This window comes from Lynx rufus, unplaced genomic scaffold (assembly GCF_022079265.1).
Source record: "Lynx rufus isolate CCGP_SWC_20201006 ecotype Redwood Valley unplaced genomic scaffold, mLynRuf1.p SCAF_4, whole genome shotgun sequence".
Taxonomy (NCBI): domain Eukaryota; kingdom Metazoa; phylum Chordata; class Mammalia; order Carnivora; family Felidae; genus Lynx; species Lynx rufus.
The window spans coordinates 99,563,547-99,585,282 of NW_025814856.1; the positions used below are offsets into that span (position 1 = coordinate 99,563,547).

General features: G+C 38.1%; 1 protein-coding gene and 1 pseudogene across 4 annotated transcripts in view; one reads left to right on the top strand and one right to left on the bottom strand.

The window, feature by feature from the left end:
* Positions 1–21,736, top strand: part of DYNC1I1 (dynein cytoplasmic 1 intermediate chain 1) — a 283,160-nt gene that overhangs the window by 13,044 nt on the left and 248,380 nt on the right. For 2 of the 4 annotated variants that reach the window (XM_047096199.1, XM_047096200.1), the window contains exon 4: positions 12,043–12,102. The exons of the other annotated variants lie outside the window; for them this stretch is intronic. In XM_047096199.1, the coding sequence (XP_046952155.1) occupies positions 12,043–12,102 (60 nt within the window). The remainder of the gene's footprint in view (positions 1–12,042; positions 12,103–21,736) is intronic. 4 annotated transcript variants of the gene reach the window in all.
* On the bottom strand, positions 17,826–18,625 carry LOC124525035 (60S ribosomal protein L7a-like; annotated as a pseudogene).

The window sequence follows — 21,736 nt, forward strand, 5'->3', positions numbered from 1 at the left end:
GGTGCACATACATTCTCTGATCCATTTGTCAGAATCTAAAAGCAAAACTGAAATTTTCTTTACAGAGCCTAAACTGGCAAACATTTCTTATGTAACCTCTGTGAGTGGTTAATTTGCAAAGTGGCACATTTAATATACCTTACAGAAAAGTTTAAAGTAGGGCTTTAAAAAAGTCAAGTATAACAAAAATTACTTTTACTGATTTTTAAAAGCAGTTGAGTAAAGGTTTTAAAACCAGTGAATAGAATGTAGAAATATGTAATCATTTTTCAATTATACTAGTGTGATTTAATTTTAACTTAAAGGGTCACAATTCGTTTTGCAATTTCTGCTTCTGTCGGCATTGCCTGCTTCTCATTTGCAATTTACATTTGTGGCATTTTTCTTTCTCTTAATTTTGGTGGAAGCAATCATTGCTCAGTTAATCATACTGGGCAAAGAACAAGCTCTTAGATATTAAAAAATCTATTTTATTAATAAAACATTTGGAAGACTAGTTTTGCTTAGATTTAAAAATCCTGCATATACTATATGCAACTGAAATCCAACACAGTATTAAGAAGGTACTATGGTATGATTAATTAGGATTGGTTAAAAATTTCAAGGATATTTTAGTGTAGAAAATGTGTTACCATAATTCAGCATATCAAAAGATCACAGAAGGAAGAGTGATCATTTAGTAGTATTTAGTTAAATGCTACTTGAGAAATTTAAACACCTATATCCATATTTTAAAACTTTTTGTAAATGAAGAATAAAAATATTTTTTCTCAAAATGTTAAGTATTAATCTCAAACCAACAGCCTATATCTTTTATACACAAGAGTGATGCATCTAGTACTTTATAGCCCTCAAAGAAGAATGATTTATATTTAGTTGAATAATACATGTCTCCCTTCCTCAGGAAATGGCAAGTTCCTTGAGGTCAGGGAGTGAGTGATATTTGATAAATGTTGGTTGAATGAATCAACTATTATCCTAATTTTTACAGATGAGGACACTGAGGCATAGACAGAATAAACAATTGTCTCAAGTTCACACAGAACATAGCTACAGTGCTAGGTTTTAACTTAGACAGATTGTCAGAAATTTTCACAATCTATACCACTACCCTACATGATCTCTGACAACAGTTGATATAGGTGATATATCCCTATATCACCCATAGGGTGATAGGTGACTTAACCCAAAAGGTTATTATTAGTATTAAATAAATTAGTATCTGTAAAGCACTTAGAAAGGAGTCTGGCATATGTGAGTTTTAGCTATTGTGGGTTTTTTTTTTTTTTTCCACCTGTTTCCAATGGGAAGAGATCTCTTTAGATTCTCTCATAAAATTTGTTGGTGTCATTTTCAAGTTTGATGATGCTGTATCTTCATCTAAGTAATCATGTAAAAAAGTTGAACGTGACAAGGCCAAGGATGGATTGTGGTCCATGTCCCTGGACACCACTTTCTGGGTTGTCCAACTCTTAATCCCTAACTTTCATAGATTCAACCAGAAATGAATCTAAGTGGTAATCATTCACCCACCTTTATTCTTCTCATTCACATGGATGGATCACAGGGGACTTTGCAACAGGGTCCTTCTCTTGGTTAGTCAAGATACCTTTGGCTTCTCAGGGATAAACCTAAATTGGAGGCTGTACTAGCCTGCCTAAACCCAGGCAGGTGTATTGATCTCATAAAGTTCACCTGACTACCAGGGTGTAAGCAATACCATGTCCCAAACCTGATTCAAGGAAGAAAACTTTCAAAATGATTTGAAAAATAAAGTATGTGTTAATATGTTAATATTATACAATCTATTATAATAATAACACCTATCCCATAGCATGTTTAGCAAAATAGTCAGAAGGAGAGGTTACTGATGTTTGCCTTTGGTGAGAAGTGGCATGGGGATGATGGTAGTAAAAGAATTAATTTCTGTCTTCTTTTTCAACCGTGTATGGTCTTAACACCATCATTAGTTCTATTTTCCAAATGATTAAGACATTTGAGTTCCCCCACATTTTATTTTTAACATCCTCTTATTATTATGGAAAAAACATCAGTGCATTTTGTGTAATTAGAAGATATGGACAACCAAAAATTAGAGAAAATTCATATTCTGACCACTGGAAATTATATTCTTAGTGTATATTCTTAACATCTTAGTGTATGTTCTTTCACAAAATATATATGTCCGAAACATATATATGTTAAATGATATCATTATACAAGCTGTTGAATTTGCTTTTCTAATTGAGTGTCTCTCTTTTTCCATTTCAATACATTTTCATCTTATCTAATATCTACACTTTTTTCAGATTTCCCCAATTGCCCCAACATAATCCTATTGTATTTAAAATTGATCCGTCCTCCCAGCTCTCAGCATCTATTAACCAGAACTCTTATATCCATAGATTTTCTCTAGGGAGGTAAGGTCCCTCCCAAGGGGTCCTAAATGCAGCAGCAGAAGAAATGTCTTCTGAAGCACTGAACAGGAGAACAAAGGTATAACGGGGAATGGATTAGAGGTCATTCAGACTTTCAGCTTTTTGTGCACTCCAGATTAGAATTTGGGACAAAGGAGCAGATGTCTGCACACCCTGTGCTGTTTGATTTAAACACTAGGCTTCTATGTAGTATATATTAAGTTTCATGTTGACAGAATCCTTCGGTAAAATTTAGATATTTGATAAACTCTGTCTTTCCCTGATCTACTGCCCAATGAACTCTCAAATAAGGAAAGTAGAATAATTTGTTTGTGGTCAAGTTGTGTGGGCTGCACCTACTTATCACTTTCTTCTCTCAGTGATTTCAGGAGAGGAAAATGTGCTAAGAGGCAACATGGGGTTAATGCCCAACAGAAAATCTTAGGACTTTCGTTTTTATCCACAATTGAATTTCATAGGATTCTCTAGCACTAGATAAGCCTCAAAGGACTTTTGATCCTTTTTTGGTGAAACCATCACCCTCTTCTAAGGGGCTCTGATGAATCAGAGGCTAAAGGGAAGATATTAAGGTTTTGGTAAAGTGAAAAAGTACAATAAAATAATGTAGTTATTTAATAAGCCTTGGAGGAAATTTAATAATAAGCCTATTAACATTTTGTATACACAGAATTTTTTAAATTACCATTATGTAAGGAAAAGTTGATAGAATGCCACCAGTTAGTTGCACTTCAGGGAGACCAATATCACTGATTCAAGGCTGGTTAGAATTCAGTCTCTTTGGAAATTAAAATAAAAGGCACACCTTATGATTTTCTTTTTATGTAGCACGTGAATGGATGAAACATTTGTGATATCTTACTATTTTGTCTTCAGGAGAATGTACTATCAAAGCATACACATTATGATCCCAGTAACAACAGCAAGCAAGGGGTTGCTAAGCTTTCTCGTAGAAAAACTGCTTGCTTGACAGCAGAACCTCCATGAAAGATGTGGAAAGACATGTCCTAGCTCTGTGATGAGAAGTCTTAAGTTTCTTCTTGAAACCTGATGGGCTTCCTGCATGGCTTTGGTGTGGCCTGTAGCAGAGCTCAGTGTTTGGTAGCCAACAGAGGAAAGATTCTCACACAGTAAACTAAGAAAAATAGTTTTTAAAGGACCCAATATAAGTATGTATCTCACTGTCTCAGTCTTCTTTCTGATAGAAGATCTTTATCATCATCATTGCCAATCCCACATAAGGAAATAGTTGGAGTTGGAAAGTAAAACGTAAACACATTATTTAAATGCCATCCTTAATTAATTGACATCATGTTAAGGACAGTGACAGATTGAGTGATATTCCAGGTTTTTAAACGTTCTTATTATTCAGTGCATTACCTTTGGAAATGGCACTTAGAAAAATAGGTGTTTGGGGGTGACACTGACTGGAGACTTTCTATTTGGCATTATGCTCACACTGGCCCAAACTGTTTTCTTTATCTGATTAGTGACTAGTGATTTGTTTGACAGAGATGACATGTGGAACAGGAGTTCAGAGACTCTGGGATTCAGGGGAGTTCGGTATCCTGCCCTCGAGCTGTCGCTCCACCTTAGAAAAGGAAGAATGTGTGTGAGAAGTTGAGGTCCAGTGCAGTGGCTTCAGGGACTAAATAAAGTTTGCTGAGTTCATTTGGCAGAGAAGATAGCTGGCCTTCTTTGTATTCTCAGCACAGCTCTCAGCTTGGGAAACATCAACGGTGTTAGGCCAGACATGCCCTGTTTTATTCTTTCCTTTTCTGGTAAAGAAAGTAAAAACTATTTCTTTGGGAATCAACTTGCCCTCACTCCTCCCACCCATTGACAGAAAAGGCAAGAACAGATCTACTCATTCACTAAATAGTTAAGAATTTATTGTGTGAAAGATACACAGTAAATGTTAGACCTGCAAGGAAGATAAAGAGAAGGAATCTTCTCACTTGTAAGGAGGCTGTTTCCAGTAAATTGACAGGTTTAATTTGAAGCCATCTAAGAATATATTGCTATGTAATTACAGCTCTCGAATATTTGTACTCATAGAGATGAGCAGTGATGTCATAAACCATTATTCCTAAATCATCTATAATTAATTTGTAGCATATTCATTTGGGACAAGTGATTTTACTTCATTACTACCCTACGTAGAGTCTTGACACATACTAGGTACTTGGTAAATATTTACTGACTTGTGTGTATGTGTGTGTGTGTGTGTGTGTGTGTGTGTGTGTGTGTGTCTATGTGCACATACTTATGCACAGGCTCAGCTTGCAAAATATTGGGCGGGATGGGTGCAGGACAAGAAGAGTGATGAAGACAGAGGTAACAGCAGGATAGCTCAAGGTCGCTGGACAAGTTGCTTGAAGGTGGACTTTGCTGAAGGAGAACTACTGGCAGTGGTTATAGGATTGAGGTATAAGGTGGGGACTTTGTCACAGAAGCAAGGCAGAAATCCAGCCACTGGAGTCAGGGCAAAAAGTCAGAGTGGGGACTATCAGTGTGTTTGGCTTGATGCTGATACCTTTGGGCTTTGTAACAGTGCTCATTATTTCCTGTAAGTCATCCTCAGATGTGGTCTTCAATCCAGGTTTTGGTCTGTAGATTATCAAAGAGAACTGCAAAATAAGAAGCCCAAGTGTTTCTCTATTTCTGTCCCAGAGAGACAAGTTATTTCTGAATGAGGTTATGAGGTTATTGAGGACAAATATATTTAGAGAGCGTGGCATTTGAGCTGAGCCTTACAGAATGCATATGCTTTGGACAAGTCGAGTTGGGAGAAAGAGCATTCCAGATGGTGGAAATGCGTACACAAAGGAAAAGGGCTGGGGAGTATGGGAAGTAGAATGCATGTTAAGGAGCTGAGTCTGGAAAAAAAGGATGACCTTTGTGATAGTTGCAGTCCCTGCCTCCCATTCCTGGTGGCTGTTTATTGAATTCACTTGGGAAGTTGTTACAAACACAGGTACCTGAACCGCAGGTCTAGGTGAGGCCTGGGACACTGTAATTTTATAAAGCCTTCAACTCTGAGGATTGGTGGGGAAGTATTGGTCTGATATAAAGCCTTGAAGACCTAAACAAGGGTTGTGGAGTGGAAAAGGAAACAAAAGACAGATGAGACGCGAAGGGTGAAATGGCTCTGGTGTGCATATGAGTATCTCCAAAAGGCATGTGAAAAAGTGGACTTGGAGCTCAACGGTGATGAGGACTTTGTGGTTATTTTTTGCAGAAGGTCAATAGACATGGATGGGATGACCTAGGGTTAGGGTACAGAGGTGAGGGAGGGAGTACCCCTGATTGGGGAATGCTTGGCTTTGTAGGGATGCCAAAATTGGCCATGGGATTTGATGATTTGGAGGTTGTCATCATCATCACCATCACCACCATCCCATCACCATCAGCATCATTTTTGTTTTTATTATTGCTTATCATGTTTCGTTTCCATAGGTTGAGTTTCTGGAAGTAAAACAAGTCCAGAATAATTCTGTGTTAATTGTTATTGCTACACACTGGCATGCTGCTATTCAAAAGAACTCAACTGATTTTAAATTTTTTTTTTCAACGTTTTTATTTATTTTTGGGACAGAGAGAGACAGAGCATGAACGGGGGAGGGGCAGAGAGAGAGGGAGACACAGAACCCGAAACAGGCTCCAGGCTCCGAGCCATCAGCCCAGAGCCTGACGCGGGGCTCGAACTCGCGGACCGCGAGATCGTGACCTGGCTGAAGTCGGACGCTTAACCGACTGCGCCACCCAGGCGCCCCTCAACTGATTTTAAATGCCACCAGAAGTGTATGCAAGTTGAATGTTAGCATGACAAATGACAGAATTCTTAACTACTGGCTTCCAAATATTTATCAGTCATTAGTTTCTTACAACCAAAGAAAAGGCCAAAGCAAAGACACTCTTTAGGGAAGAATTTCAAGGCTTTGTACTCAGAGGTTTAATAAAGATGGGAAGAAGAATGGAAACCAGCAACTTGCTGTTGGTAAAAGCTGAACAGGGAGAAGTTACACACTCATCAGAGAGCAAGGTATATGCAATACAGACTTCATGTGTTCCACTCCTAAATTATACTTTGAACAAATGGCCAGGGATGATTGTCGTTTTGTTTTGTTTTTTAACTTTTACTTCTATCTACTAAACCAAAACTGAGCAAATAAAATTGGACCAATGGAGGGAGAATTTTATAAGAAGTTACTGATGAATTGGTAGAAAGTTTAAAATATAAAGTTCTGTTAGTCTCTGAATAGGTCACTGCTAATTTGAAGAATTTTGACATTTTGTCTATTTTTTTTAAAAAAATGTATTGAAAAACACCTTGTCTCCCAAATTGTAAACTAAATGTTACATGGTAGGCTTTTTGAGATGAGATGCCAGAGGCTACATTGTCTGGCACGTATAGGGTCGAGAAGCGAATGATTACTTTCCATGAGGTAGGAAGCTTCTGTACGTAGTAGTTTGAAACAAAGTTGGGAAAGGTCTCAAACTGCCAATCTAACTGTGGGACCATAAAACCATGACAGTGCCCCTTAGTCCAGAGTAGGCAGAGAATTATTGGGTTATTCTGAATCTGTGCAAACATCAGGTTCTCCATGAAAGATCAGAAATCTTCTCTTAGATCCTCAGAGAGTTAATCTAAGAAATAACCTAAACCTAATGAATGCAGACAAATGCAGCTCTTAAAAATGAACAAACAAATAATGCCAGGATGGTTTTCCATATAGGAACAGAAGACAAAATCTAACAGACATAGTTAAAGAAAGATTTCATCAATCAGAAAGGGTTTACTTGGGCATCCCATAACTGGGGGAAAAGGGAGACTCTGAGAGCACTGAGTGGGAGTATGTCTTGTTTTGTGGAAAGAAGCAGACATGATGTGGGGCAGGGGGTGGGGGTGTGGGTAGGGCAGGGAAAAGCTGTAGTAGTAAAACATTCAGCTTCACTTTCTCTAATCCCAAACACACTACTGGTCATCTGGCTTCTCAGGATGCTGGCCTTCAAGGAGAGAAGACTTCATCCAGTGTGTGTAATTGCTCTGCCTGGCAGTTATTGTTCTCATGATAAATTGGTAAATTGACACCTAAAATACAACAGGCTCTTATTAGACCTAGTAAACCGTGTCAACTGCTTAAACCCAATAAACTAGGCACTGATGAAAATGAGTCTGTTACATCCAAATCCTAACCCCATCCTTCCAAACCCAGGTCAAATGGAATCTTTGATCTTTTTAGAGGGAGAGTGTTCCTCTTCTCTGGCTTCCAAAGGATAGTGAGTAGAGTCCAATGCCTGGTAGGCTGGCACAGAGTAAACACTCACTGAAAGGAAATGATAGCTGTCATTATTATTCATCTTTCTTGTGGCATTTATTTATTTTTTCAGCTAACATTTATTGAAACTTTAAACTGTGCCAGGCCTGGGCAAGTAATGACAACTACTTTCTTTTTTGTGTCTATGTTATCATTATATCATTAAGTACAAACATTCATACGTCTCATTCCTTCACTAAAATGTAAGATTCTTAAGTGCAAGTCCCATGCGTGTCCCACACCATATCTGTGGCTTATATGGCATGTTTTACTTTCTGCCTAGTTCTACCAAACTATTTATACATGTTTTATCTCTCTATAAGAGTTGTAGTTTTCTTGAGAATTCTTTTCATCCTCTTTCATAGTATTTTATACGTTAGGCCTTTAATAGATATTTATTGAATAAGAAAATGAATGCTCTTGTCAAAAATATCCTCTCCCTGCATGCATTGATTGGTCCATCCCAAAAATGACTGACTAGAACCAATTACTCTACTAAGCAGGGTGATTTCTATATAACAATATTTTGGGGTAGTACATGAGGTTCACAAATGTTTGTTTACTTACAATTTCACTACTTCCTCATTTAAAAAAATAAGCTACCTGGCAAGGTTTCACACTACCCAAGAAGCTGTGGGGAAACCATCATTTTATTTTCAGTGATACACTAACTTGATATGAAGATGATCGGGAAGTAAGGTCTGTGTCAATTGGTTATAAAAACGGTACCAATTGGAGAAGAGAGAACTGAAAGGCAGTTTAATAATCATCCAATGATTTAAAAGATTAGGCAGAAACAAAACAGAACAAAAAACCTTTAAATGGTCTCTAGGCCAGCATCTTCATTTTGCTGAGGACAGAGAGCTCCGTCAGGATGCACGGTACAGTCACATCCCAAACACAAATCTCTCACCCAGAGAACCAGGCGTGGCCCTCTCCAAGGTCCTGCCATCTATGGAGAAGTTCTGCAAGCTTGCACAGAAGGAATTCAGCCCACATTTCATACCCATGTCTAGGCTACTCGTGGAGACAGAGACAACCTTTGCCCATTTAATGTATTGGCTTTAAGTTCTTTTTCAAAGAAAGAGTGCATTCTGTGCAAGTCTGACCACCCCACAGATAATAATGGGAAAATGAGAAGAAAATAAAAGAGGCACACCTGGTAGCATCCTTGGCTTGACTCCCTATCCCACTGCTCATTACTGACGATGACTATGGTTTCTTTTACTAAATAATATATGTGTGACTGTGGGGCAGGACCGCTGTGGGTTTGTTACATAGACCAGCCCTTGTTGTTCTGCCTGAGTAAAGGCAAACTCCAGACTGCTGACCTGTAGACTTTTTTGAGTGGTTCTGATGGAATCATCATTTTTACCTCTTAAGGATACAGTGAGTACAGATGAGCTGTCAGATAAGTAACAGGACAGCCAGACCACCTGGGAGCAGCTGCATTCTTCACCTGCCTGGGACAAGTGAAAAGATCAAAAAAGGTTGTCCTGTAAGGAACCTCAAGGCAAATTGAGGGCCAAGTAGCTGACCCCACCCCTTATAGGGAAATGCTTCTCACAGTCAGCCAGAGCCAGAGGCTGCTGTTCTGTCTATAGGCAAAGAAATGCCCTTAAAGATAAGCGGTTTGATTTCCAGGGATACATGATTAGCAAATATGAATCACTGTAACAGATTCTGTTACTTCCACCATTTGAAACAGGTGAAGGAATCAGTGTCCAGAACCTGAAAAGGCTGCATTTCTCGAGCAGAGAAAGAGTCCAGACCAGGGGTTCTCACCCCTGGCTGCACATTAGAATCACCTGGAGAGTTTTCAGAAATACAGATGCTTGGATCTCACCCTGCACATTCTGATTTAATTGGTCTGAAAGTGGCCTGGGCCTTAGGCCAGGTTTGAGTTAATCACAGGTTTAGAGGCTGACATATTTGAGGATCTACGATGCTTTCTGTCTGCTGACGAGTGAAAGCAGTAGTCTAGCCCCGTCATTCTCTAAAGGTGGTTCCAGGGTCAGCTATAAGCATTACCTGGGAATTTGTTAGAGTACAACTTCTCAGGCCCCACCCCAGACCTACTGAATCAGAATTTCTGGGGTTGGAGATCAGCATTCTGTAGTTTTGTAAGCCCTCCATATCATTCTGATCCTTGTCAGAGTTTGAAAACCCACTGATCTAAATCAAGACTTTGCTACTCAAAGTGTGGTCTTACAGACTGGTAACATCTATGTCCCCTGGAGCCTGTTAGAAATGTCACAGACCTACTAAATCAGAATCTGCATTTCAACAGTACTCTCAGGTATGTGTATGTGCACTGAAAGTTGAGAAGCACTGGTCTAAGAAACAGTGGCTGATTAGTATTCTCACTGGATTTTAGTTGTGATGTTTCAGAACGTCCAGGTAAGAGGACAAGAGCACAGCCAGAGCTGGTAAGGAAAGCTGTGACTCTGCATCTGTTACCTTTGCAGGAGGAGCCTATAGGTAGGATATTGACTCAAAGAAATATCCGTAGTAGATATAGTGAATGTGGTAGTAATAAGAATAACTACTGTTTACCAAATAGTTACTTTGAGCTTTATAGGTATATTATAGGTATAATTGCATGTAATCCCTGTAGAAAACCAGAGGGAGATCATCCATCCACTCATTCATGCATTCAACTAATATTGTATTATGTAAGTATGTATGCCAGGCACTTTTCTAGGCATATCTCTATAATCTAGGGATATAGCCCACCCACCCAGCCACCCCCACCTATTATAAGGCTCACATCTAGATGAAATAGCCAACAGTAATAAATACACTGATGCATAATAAAGCCATGGATGTTATGAAGAAAGGAAAATGGTGTAAGGGACAGGGATGAAGACTGACAAGGAAGTGCTACAAGGTAGTGAGAGAAGGAAATCCTCTCTGAGCAGGTGGCATTTGAGGGAAGACATACAGCTCTTAAGGGGAAGAATATAAAAGAGGACACAGTGAGTGGGAGACAGTGGTTAAACATGTTTGGAAGATTCCCGTAGGCCAGGTCAGCTTAAAACTACATTGTCTCATAGGCCATGGTAAGTCTTTAGAGACCAGGAAACTGAGCAGGGTTTCTCAAACTTTAAGGGGCCTGCAAATGGCTTGGGACCTTATTAAACGGTAGTGTGCAGTCAGTGAGTCTGGGGTGAGACGTGAGTCTGCATTTCCAACAAGCTCCCAGAGATGCTGCCGATCCTGGTCTGTGGGCCACACTTAGATTAAGCAAAAGGTAATGGGGTTTGAGAAAGGTTCTTGTGTGCACTCAGTTTATAGAAGAACTATCTATCCCCTTTTATTTTTTTTATATATTTTTTAAAATGTTTATTTATTTTGGGAGAGAGAAAGAGAAGCATGAGCGGGGGAAGGGCAGAGAGAAAGGGAGAGAGAGGATCCCAAGTAGGTTCTGCACACAGTCAGTGCAGAGCCTGACGTCCAGCTGGATCTCAGGAACCCTGAGTTCATGACCTGAGCGGAAATGTGAAAAAGAGTCAGATTCTTAACTGACTGAGCCACCCAGGTTCCCCATCCCTTTTCATTTTGAAGGAGAAATAATAAGAAAAACTGAATGCCTTGGTAACTGTTGATAATTTGTGCTGTCTCTTGTGAAATATTTAAAAGATATGATATTGCCGGTATCATAGAGACAAGTGTTATTGCTGGTGATCATCTCAGTGGAACACCAAACACTCTTGAGCCTCTAAATCCAATGCATTATACTTGCAGTAACTGACTTGAGGAAGCCAGCAGTTCAGCAGGCCTGGAAGTCAGCCTCCATCTGGTCTGACCTCCCCAGACGCTCCTGCTCTGGCCCCCCTGCAGCCTTGCCTTTGGTCTCTTCTCCACAAGGGAGATGCTCCGTGTTCCCAGGTGTAGATGGGCTCCAGGGTTTCAGAGAAACATGAACCAGTTTCCATGATCAAATCAGTCAGGCTTGAGTAAAAAGCAGAACCAACTAAAAAGGGGTGGGGATGTGGGTAGAGTGACAGTATTTAGCTCAAGGCTTCCTTTCATGAAAACAAGCATAACTTCCAGTATCAAACAGATGTTCAAAGGAAAGGACTGCTCCTCACTTTCTCTGGTCACTTGATATTCATGGGGTCTCCCTTGAACCTGGGGCCGGAGCGGGGTGGAGAAGCGGGGAGATGTTCTGTGTATGTGCTGTAGATGCCATTGCCTTGATGAATGACATGGTTTGGTTTGGTTTGTTTCCCTCCCCTTTTGTTAATTCTCTGTGTTCTTTTTCCTTTGTGCTGCACGATTAGGACCCTGCAGTGGGACACAGACCCCTCAGTGCTCCAGCTGCAGTCAGACTCAGAACTTGGGTATATGTCTGCTCTTTTGTTACTCCTTTTATGATTTCTTTGCTATAGTTGTGTTGAAATGCTGGAGCTGTTGTTTGCTCATGTTTTTTTTCCCCTTTTGTTGAACTTCCAGTTGGAGAAGTTTATTTCCTTCTGTTAGTTTTCCTTATAAAGTTAAGCTCTGAAGAAAGTCCCTCTTTGTGGAAAACACCACAAAAAGGTGGCTTTTGATTTCTCCTTAATTCCTATCACTGCAAAACAACACTCTTCTAAAACAAAAATATAAACATACACCCACCCCTCTGCTTCAAGGTGGGGCACAAGTATTCTGTGGGAGGAGATACATTTGAGTATACCCTTACCATCCTTTGCTTCTACTAACAAATTGCCTTAGGGTTAATTTTTGTCTCAAATTGATATGAAAATGTCCTGTCTTGTGTGTTTCCTTTCCTTTTCACTTTTTTGGGGACTCACAGGAAGCATTTATTTCGAATTAAGTTTGAACATATAAAGATTCCTGTTAAAGAAAAAACAAATTTGTTCAATTTCTCAATATTAAGAAATCTCAAATATTGATGGATAATATCTCCTACATTGGAAAGATCTTTTTTTTTTTTTTTTCCAGATGGAACTGTACTGTCACAGGTTAACAGATAGCTTCAGAATGGAAAACTCATCCCCAAAGAAAAAAACACACAAGCATATCCTAGAAACTGAATTTATTTCTCTTGTGGGACTGGAGTTAGCCATAGTGATGCATGAGGTATTTCCAGACGGGTGCTTATACCAGCTCTTGCTCAAGCTCAGGACAGCCAGCCTGTGTGTTTCTCTTCCCAACTTTGCATTCAGTGAAATCAGCCATGGTGGAAGTATTTACACTATAAAAATTGGCAAATGCTACAAACCAGGGCTTGCTCCCTTTCCCTCAAGCCAGTTAACAAACATTTACCAAATATGCCACTCAGTCCCTCCATATGTGAATAGCACACTTTATTACAGTATTTTATAAAATTATCATTGTTTTCTAAATTTAACCCCATAAATCTCAAAGCGGCCATTTATTTACTTGTTTGTTTATTTATTATTTATTTTGAATTCCTGAGATTCCTGGGCATGTATCTGTGGGTTTCTATCAATGTCAGTGCCTGCTGTAGGTGTCCCGGGAGGTTGAAGGGCTGGCTGGGTGTTAGATTAAATGCCATCTGCCCGTGTCCCTTTGTATGCAAGAATTCTCAGAAAACCCACAAGCCTGCTAAACCAAAGAAATATCCCAACACTTCAGGTAACTAACCGAAAACACTTTTTCAACATTACTAAATTCTTGGCTATTTAGTTTTGTAGTGTATTGTATGTCATATTTCAATTTTTATTATTTGAATGACCAAGAAATGTGGCTTAAATCAAGCACAGAAACATGAAGATATAGCATGTTACAATTCAGGGGAATTTCAGAGTGCAATCCTTCAATATTTCATTGTGTTTAAAAAAAAAAATAGAGGATGGAACTGGCACAGACTCTACCCGATGCGCTTAAATTAACAGATTTTTAGACAGATTGTGGCATTGCTAAATTACACTTGCTGATGTGGAACAGTTGGGAATTTTCCCATTTATATGTGTTTTCTAAGCTAAAACTCAGTTGACTATGCAGATTAAAACTTGTGACTTACTCTGGGGAGGTGGCGTATCTGTGGCTCCCACCTTGCCTGTCACATTTTACTTCAGAGCAGGCCCAGTGAGTCAGAGAAAGATGAGAAATGAGATTTTCTGTTCGCTGAGTGGTTGGTCGTAGAGAGTTTGTAAGGAGCATTCAGACTATTTGAAAGAAGAGATGATTTTAGCCAAGTTACAATTTCAAATACTGATTAGTGAAAATTTCCCTTTTCTGACAGTCGGTGTAGGGCAGTCTTTCTCTCATACATAGTTTTATGGAATATACTTCTGGCAACAAGATTTTTCTGGAGATTTTATTTCCTCTTCTTGATGCTTGGCATGGGGTTGACCATAGTCCATGGCTTGCCCTGTCCCTATGTTTTTTTTAATCGAAGGATAGTTGACATTCACTTGATTTTTTTTAAACAGCTTTATTGAAGTATAATTGACAAAAAAAAAAAAAAAAAAAAACAACCCTGCACACATTTATTCAGATTGGCAAGTTTTAACAGGTGTACACATTTTATGAAACCATCACCACAACAAAGATGGTAAACAGATTCATCATCCCCAAAAGTTTCCTCACAGCCCTTTTAACCCTCATCCTGCTTCCTCCCAACCTTCAAAACAAACAACTGGTTTTCTTTCTGTCACTATACGTTCGTTTATATTTCCTAGAATATCATATGAATGAAACCATGCGATAGGCACTCTTTTGACTGACTTCTTTCATGCAGAATAACTATTTTGACATTGATTCAAGTGAGATGTGTATCAGTAGTTCATTCGTTGCTATTGCTGAGTAGTCCTCGTCTGGATATGCCAGTTTGTTTATCCAGTCACTTTGATGTACATTTGAGTTGTTTCCAGGGTTTTTTTTTGCCCATTACAAATAAAACGATGAGCATTCATGTACAGATCATTTTATAGACATATATTTTCATTTCTTTTGGGTAAATGTCACCAAATTGAATGGCTGGATCATATAGTGCATGTACATTTAACTTAAGAGACTGTCAAGGTATTTTCAAAGCGGTTTTATCAGGATACATTCTCACCAGCAGTGCATGAAGCCCTCAATCCCTCCCGATTCTTGACAACACTTGACTTGGATTTTTAAAAATATTAATTTTTTTAAACACTATTAGAGGAGTGCAGTGGTATCTCACTGTGGTTTTAATTTGCATTTCCCTAGTGACAATCGTGTTGGATATCTCTTTATGTGTTTATTTGCCACATGAATATCTTCTTTGATGAAATGTCTGCTTGAATCATTTGCCCTTATTGTTTATGAATTGGGTTGTTTTCTTATCATGGAGTTTTGAGAGTTCTTTATATATTTGGGATACAATCCTTCATTCGATGTGTAGTTCGTAAATATTTTCTCCCCACTTGTGACTTCTCTTTTTTATTCTCTTAACAGTGTCTTTAAGAAAACAAACTTGTTTAATTTTGACAAATTCCAATTTACAAATTTGATCTTTTATGGATCATGCTTTTGGTGACATAATTTTAATATCAAGGATTCCTTAAATAGGTGGTAGAATACAATCGTCTATGAAATGGTTTGAGTTTGGGATTTTATTGTGGGGACTATTTAAAAAACAAATTCAATAATTTTAATAGTGGTGGAGCTATTGAGGAAATCTGTATTTTTCTGAATGAGCTTTGGCAGTTTGTATCTTTGAAGTAATATGTCCATTTCATTTCCATTGGCAACTTTATTGGCCTAAAATTGTGTATGTATTCTGTTATTATCTTATTTTGTATATGTATTCTCTTATTCTCTTATTATCTCTTTATAGCTACAGAATCTGTAGATATAGTCACCTGTCTCATTCTTGATATTGGCAAATTTTGTCTTATATCTTTGTCTTCTGGTAAGTATGGCTAGAGGTTTATCAATTTTATTGATCTTCTCAAAGAACCAGCATTTGGATTCATTGATTTTCTTTATTTTTCTATTTTCTATTTCACCAATTTCTACTCTGATATTTCTTTTGCTTACTTTATGTTTAATATGCTTTTCCTCTTCTAGTTTCTTAAAGTAGAAGCAGAGGTCACTGACTTGAGATCATTCTTCATTTTTTTTTTTTTAACGTTTATTTATTTTGAGAGAGAGAAAGTGCAAATGGGGGAGGGTCAGGAGAGGGAGAGAGAGAGAATCCCAACCCCTGGTGCAGGCTCAATCTCAAAACTGTGAGATCATGACCTGAACTGAAATCAGGAGTCAGATGCTTAACCAATTGAGCCACCCCAGGCACCCCGAGACTTTTCTTCGTTTCTAATATAGGTATGTAGTGCTATAAAATTCCCCTTACTTACTGCATCTTGCAAATTTTGATATATTTCAATCATTTTCATTGAATTCAAAATACTTTCCAGTTTCCCCCTTTTACTTCATCTTTAAGTGATGAGCTATTTGGAAGTGTGTTATTTAGTTTCCACATATTTGGGGTTTTTCCAGAGATCTTTATGTTATTGATTTCTAATTAAATTATTTTTTGGTTACAGAACATATTTTGTACTATTTATGTCCTTTTAATTTGTTCAGACTTAGTTTATGGTCCATAGTATGATCTGTTTTAGTAAATGTCCTATGTGCCCTTAAAAAGGATGTGTTGTGCTGTTGTTCCATAAATGTTCTATAAATGTCAGTTAGGTCAAATTGGTTGATTATGTTGTTTCAATCTTCAGTATCTTTTGCTAATGTTCTGTTTGTTGGCTCTGTCAATTATTGCTAGAGGGGTGAAATTTCTAACTACAGTTTTGAGTTTTCCTATTTCTTGCAATTCTGTCAGATTGTGCTTCATGTATTTTGAAATATTGTACTAGGTGCAGAAATGTTTAAGATTCTTATGTCTCTCGATAAATTGATGTCTTTATCATTATGAAATGAACTTCTTTGTCCTTGGTAATATATTTTGCTCCAAATCTCCTTTGTGTGACATTAATATTAGCCACTCTAGCTTTCTTTTGATTAGTGTTAGCATGGTATATCTTTTTTCACTCTTTAACTTTTACTTTTATTTGTTTCTTTACATTAAAAGTACATTTCTTATAGGCAACATGTAATTGGGTGTTATATTTTTATCTGTTCTAATAGTTTCTGTCTTTTAATTGGGATATTTGCACTATTTGCATTTAATGTAATTATTGATATGGTTGGGCTTGAATCTGTAATACTGATATTTGTCCTCTATTTGTCCTATGTATTCTTCTTTCTTTTTATTATTATTTTTGGTGCTTCCTTTTGTATTATTGAATTTTTTATTATTCTATTTTAACTTTTTCTTGACTTATTAGCTGTATCTCTTTGCTTTATTATTTTAGTGGTTGCTTTAGTATTTATAATGTATATCTTTAATCTATCACGATCTACCTTCAAATGATATTGTTCCACTTCCTGTATAGTACAAGAACTTCTTAATATGTTTACATTTATATTTAACTTCTTGATTTTCGTGGTGTTGTCATACATTTTGTTTTTCATTCTGTTATAAAGCATACACTGCCTTATTTTTATTTTTGTGTAAGTAGCCAATTATCACTGAAAATAAAATGTTAAGAAAAAATATCTTATGTATTTACTCATGTAGTAAATACTTTTCTGATGTTTATCATTCCTTTGTATAGATCCATATTTCCACCTGGTATAATTTTACTTCTGCCTGGTGGATATCCTTTAACATTTCTTAAAGGAAATGTCTTCTGTTAAGGCAGAAATTCACTAATTTTGAGCAATTTGATTACGATGTACCTTGGTAAAGTTTTCTCCATGTTTTATGTGCTTGGGTTCACTGAGAGTCTTTGGATCATTGGGTTTAGAGTTTTCAACAAATTTGGAAAAACTTGACCATTATTTTTGCATATATTTTCTTCTGTTCCTTCTGCTCCTCTGGGAACTCAAATCACATGTATATTAGTTTACTTGAAAATTTTCCATGGTTAAATTGCTTTATTTACTTATTTTTCTTTTCTATCTGTGTCTGTTGTTGTTTGGTTTGGTTTGGTTTGGTGTTTGCCAATTGACACGGGCTGAGAGAGAGCCTTTTATTACTTTGATGTACAGAAAATTCAACAGCGTTCACTTAGCTCAGTTTGGCGGTCAGTTCTTTAGCCTTTGCCTTTTCCAACTTGGCAATGCGAGCCGCCGACTTTGGACCCAGGACATTGCCTCCCCAGTGGCGGCGGATCTCATCGTGTCTGTCATTATAATTGGACCTGATGGCTTCCCCAGCTTAGCCAGAGCTCCTCTGTCTTCTGAGTTAACCTGTGTGAAGGTGACAGTGGTGCAGGTCATCCTGTGGACCAGGTGCCCCAGGCTGGCCTTCTGCTTGATGATACATTAGGGAACCTCCATCTTATGACACAGGGCAGGCAGAAAGACAACCAGCTCAATAGGATCCACATCATGTGCAATCACTACCAGCTGAGCCTTCTTGTTTTCCACCAAGGTGGTGACAGAATTAACCCCAGCTCGAAGGACAGGTGGCCTTTTAATGGGGACATTCCCTTTGCCGGCAGCTTGTAAGTCTGGGCCAGCAATCTCTGCTTCTTTCCTTGCTTGGTCTCCGGTCTGTATTTGTGGGCCAGCTTTAGCAGTTGAATAGCTGTTTGGTGGTCCAAGGTCTGGGTGAACTGGTTAATCACAGGAAGCCCTTTCAGACGTACAGAGAATAACCTCTTGCCGCTGCAGCTGGATGTAGTAGGGCCATTTGACAAACTGCATGAGGTCTCTTTTGGGCTGGATGTCCTGTCCAATGACAAAATTCTCGGGCTTTTTCTCAAACAAGGGATTGACTACCTTCTAGGCCTCCTGCTTCTTCACAATAGCAGGGGTCGGGGCCACCTTCTTCCCCTTGGCCTTCTTTCCTTTTGGCATCTTGGATAGCTGGAGGAGAGAGAAAGGGGATCTGTGTTTTATTTAGGATAATTTCCATTGTTTGTATGTGTGTGTATGTTCACTAATCTTTTATTTTGTGGTTTCTAGTATTTCAAAAAAAAAAGTACTCAATGACTTTTTAATTTCATACATTGTAATTTTCCTTCTAGAAGTTCAGTTTGGGTCTTTTAAAGAAATCTTATATGCGTGCGGCCCCTGGGTATCTCAGTCGGTTAAGCCTCCCACTCTTGACTTCAGCTCAGGTCATGATCTCATGGTTCGTGGGTTTGAGCCCTGGATTGAACTCTGTGCTGGTTGTCTCTCTCAAAATAAATAAATAAATTTAAAAGGAGAAATCTTACATGTTTCTACTTAACTTTTTGAACACTTGAAGTACAGTGTTAATCTGTCTTAGTTCTGGGTCAGTTGCAATTGATTGACATATCTTTTCATTATAGTCCTTTTTTCCTGTTTCTTTGTAGATCTGCTGATTTTTGGTTATGTCAGACATTGTGAATATTAGTTTGTTAGGTATTGTCTATATCTGAATTTATAGAAATCTTCTTGAGATTTGTTCTAAGATACAGTTAATTCACTTGGAAACAGTTTGATCCTTTCAAGTCCTATTTTTAAGATTTCTTAGTTGGGATTGATGCAGTGCTCAGCCTGGGGCTAATTAATTCCTGTACTGTACACAATGACCCATAAATCTTGAGGTTTTCTAGCCTAGTCGGTGGGAACAGGCACTAACTGTGTGAGTGCCCAGAACTGTTACCTTTAATTTTTTCAGGTAGTTCTTTCCTTGGCCTCAGATGATTTCCTCACATACTTGCACTATATTAGCACTAAGCTGAATCCTCAAGGGAAACCCTTTGAAGATCTTTTGAGTTTTCTCTTTTTGTAGTATTCCTTTCTATTATTCTGTCCTGTGAATTCTAACTGCCTTGGTATCCCTAGACTCTCAGTTGTCTCCTTAACTTAGGGAGTCTGCTAGATTTCACCTGGATTACTTCCCTGCACCATGGCCTGAGAACTCTCTGAATGCAGTAAGCTGGGGCAGTTATTGGACTCATCTTTTGTTTCCCTCTTTCATATATTAGTGTCCATCATTGCTTGACCCCCAGTATCTTACAAACCATTGTTTCATTCAAACTGCTGTCTTCTTTTTTTTTTTAGAATAAATCTGTTTTCTATCACTCCACCCTGGCTAGCAGCACAAATATTGTGTCACTTGATTCTGATTTGTATGTTATCTATGTGATCAGTAAAGAAAATGGCATCGTGGACAAATAAGGGAGATAATATGACATTTAGGAAAAAGAAAGCTTTAAGAAAATTCCAAATAAAATGAGAAAATAAATTTGACCCATTTGTTTTTTAACCAAATACTTATGAAAGTACCAAAAATGCTTTGCTTTCTTATGCTATTACAATAAATTAAGTGAATTGAAGATGATAGAAGTAGAAAGTGAAATAATAGGATAAAAAGAGTCAATTAAAAGATCACAGTATAGAAACAAATCTACGTAAACTGGGAAGTGAAATTTGGGGTTGCGATGGGGAAGTTTGAGAGAGGGATTATATTTTAAATATTTTTTGTTCTTTTATGTAGGAAACATAAGTACAGATGCCACCATGAGATTGTCAGTATTTAGGGAGATGTGCTGAGTCAGCACAAGGGGAGAGGGAAGCAAAGATTCTCAACGACAAGTAGATATCAATAAGCAATAAGGGTCTTTTGCGCCCCATCATTCAAAATTGTTAAACCCAATTTCATATAGGAATATTTAGTACCTTCTGATTATATTGGAGCCTCACAACTGTATGTCCTCTGTGTCATTGTATATTAAACTCTTGGTAGGTTTTTAAAAATATTTGGAACAAAGTGAGAATGAGAAGAAACCTGCTGTGAGGGATGTGGCTGCTCCTTCCTGAAGGAGGCACTCAGGGATGCCTTCTATCCTTGGGAGACATTGGTAGAAGGTGGTGACCTCTCCTACCTCTCAACCTTTCCTTTATTCTCAGCTGAGAGAGAGGGCGAGTGTTAACTCCTGAATCCACGAGGCACCATCCCATACTGCTGTGGAGAAATAGAGAGATCACTCTGTCAAGAATAGAAATTAAAGTAGCTCTATGAAGGCACTAGAAAAACATGTATTTTCAAGAGGCTGGTAGGTGTTTGAGAAAATCTAGACAGGCAGTTTTAGAGGACTTTTCACATTTAAAATTGTTTCAATTTGACTAACAGAACAGTAATAACCTCATTAGTGTTTGATGAAGTAACCCTCTTTTTGCTTGTTCTTCAAGTTTTACCAAATGTTGTTTATTATGTTTAAATCCCTGGTTTGAATTAATTTTTAAGGTTTCCTATGTAACAAGGTCTAGTATTTTCTTGAGAAAAATGTGGGTTGTATTCTTCTTGAGCATATGGATGGTCTCTGCCTTTTTTTTTTTTAAGTTTATTTATCTATTTTGACAGAGAGCATGTGAGCAAGGGAAGGGTAGAGGGAGAGGGAGAGAGAGATTCCTGAGCAGGCTCCACACTGTCAGTGCAGAGCCCAATGTGGGGCTCGAACCCACAAACTGTGAGATCATGAACTGAGCCGAAACCAAGAGTTAGACGCTTAACCAACTGAGCCACCCAGGCACCACAATATCTGCCTTTTTAAAAAATGTTTTATTTATTTTTGAGAGAGAGAGCATGAGTGGGGGAAAGGCAGAGAAAGAAGGGGACAGAGGATCTGAAGCAGGCTCCAAGCTGACAGCAGTGAGCCCGATGCGGGGCTGGAACTCAAGAACTGTCAATCTCTGCCTTTTTAATAACACCTAATCACACACTCTGTGAAACTGAAATATGGAACAGCAGCTTATAACCTGTGTGTATCAAAAGGTAATGGTAAAATGCATTTCAGAGTCTGTAAGTATATAGTAAAATTTGACCCATGAAAAACTTTAATAAACTGGTTTTAACAGATTCAATTAAAAGTCACAAGAGAGAGAGAAAACACTTTACTTACCTCTTAAGGTACTCATTTATCCAGTCCTCAAACATTTCTTGAGAAGCTACTTGCTATCTGCCAGTCTTTGTTTTCTGTTCTCAAGAACCTTGAGTAAGCA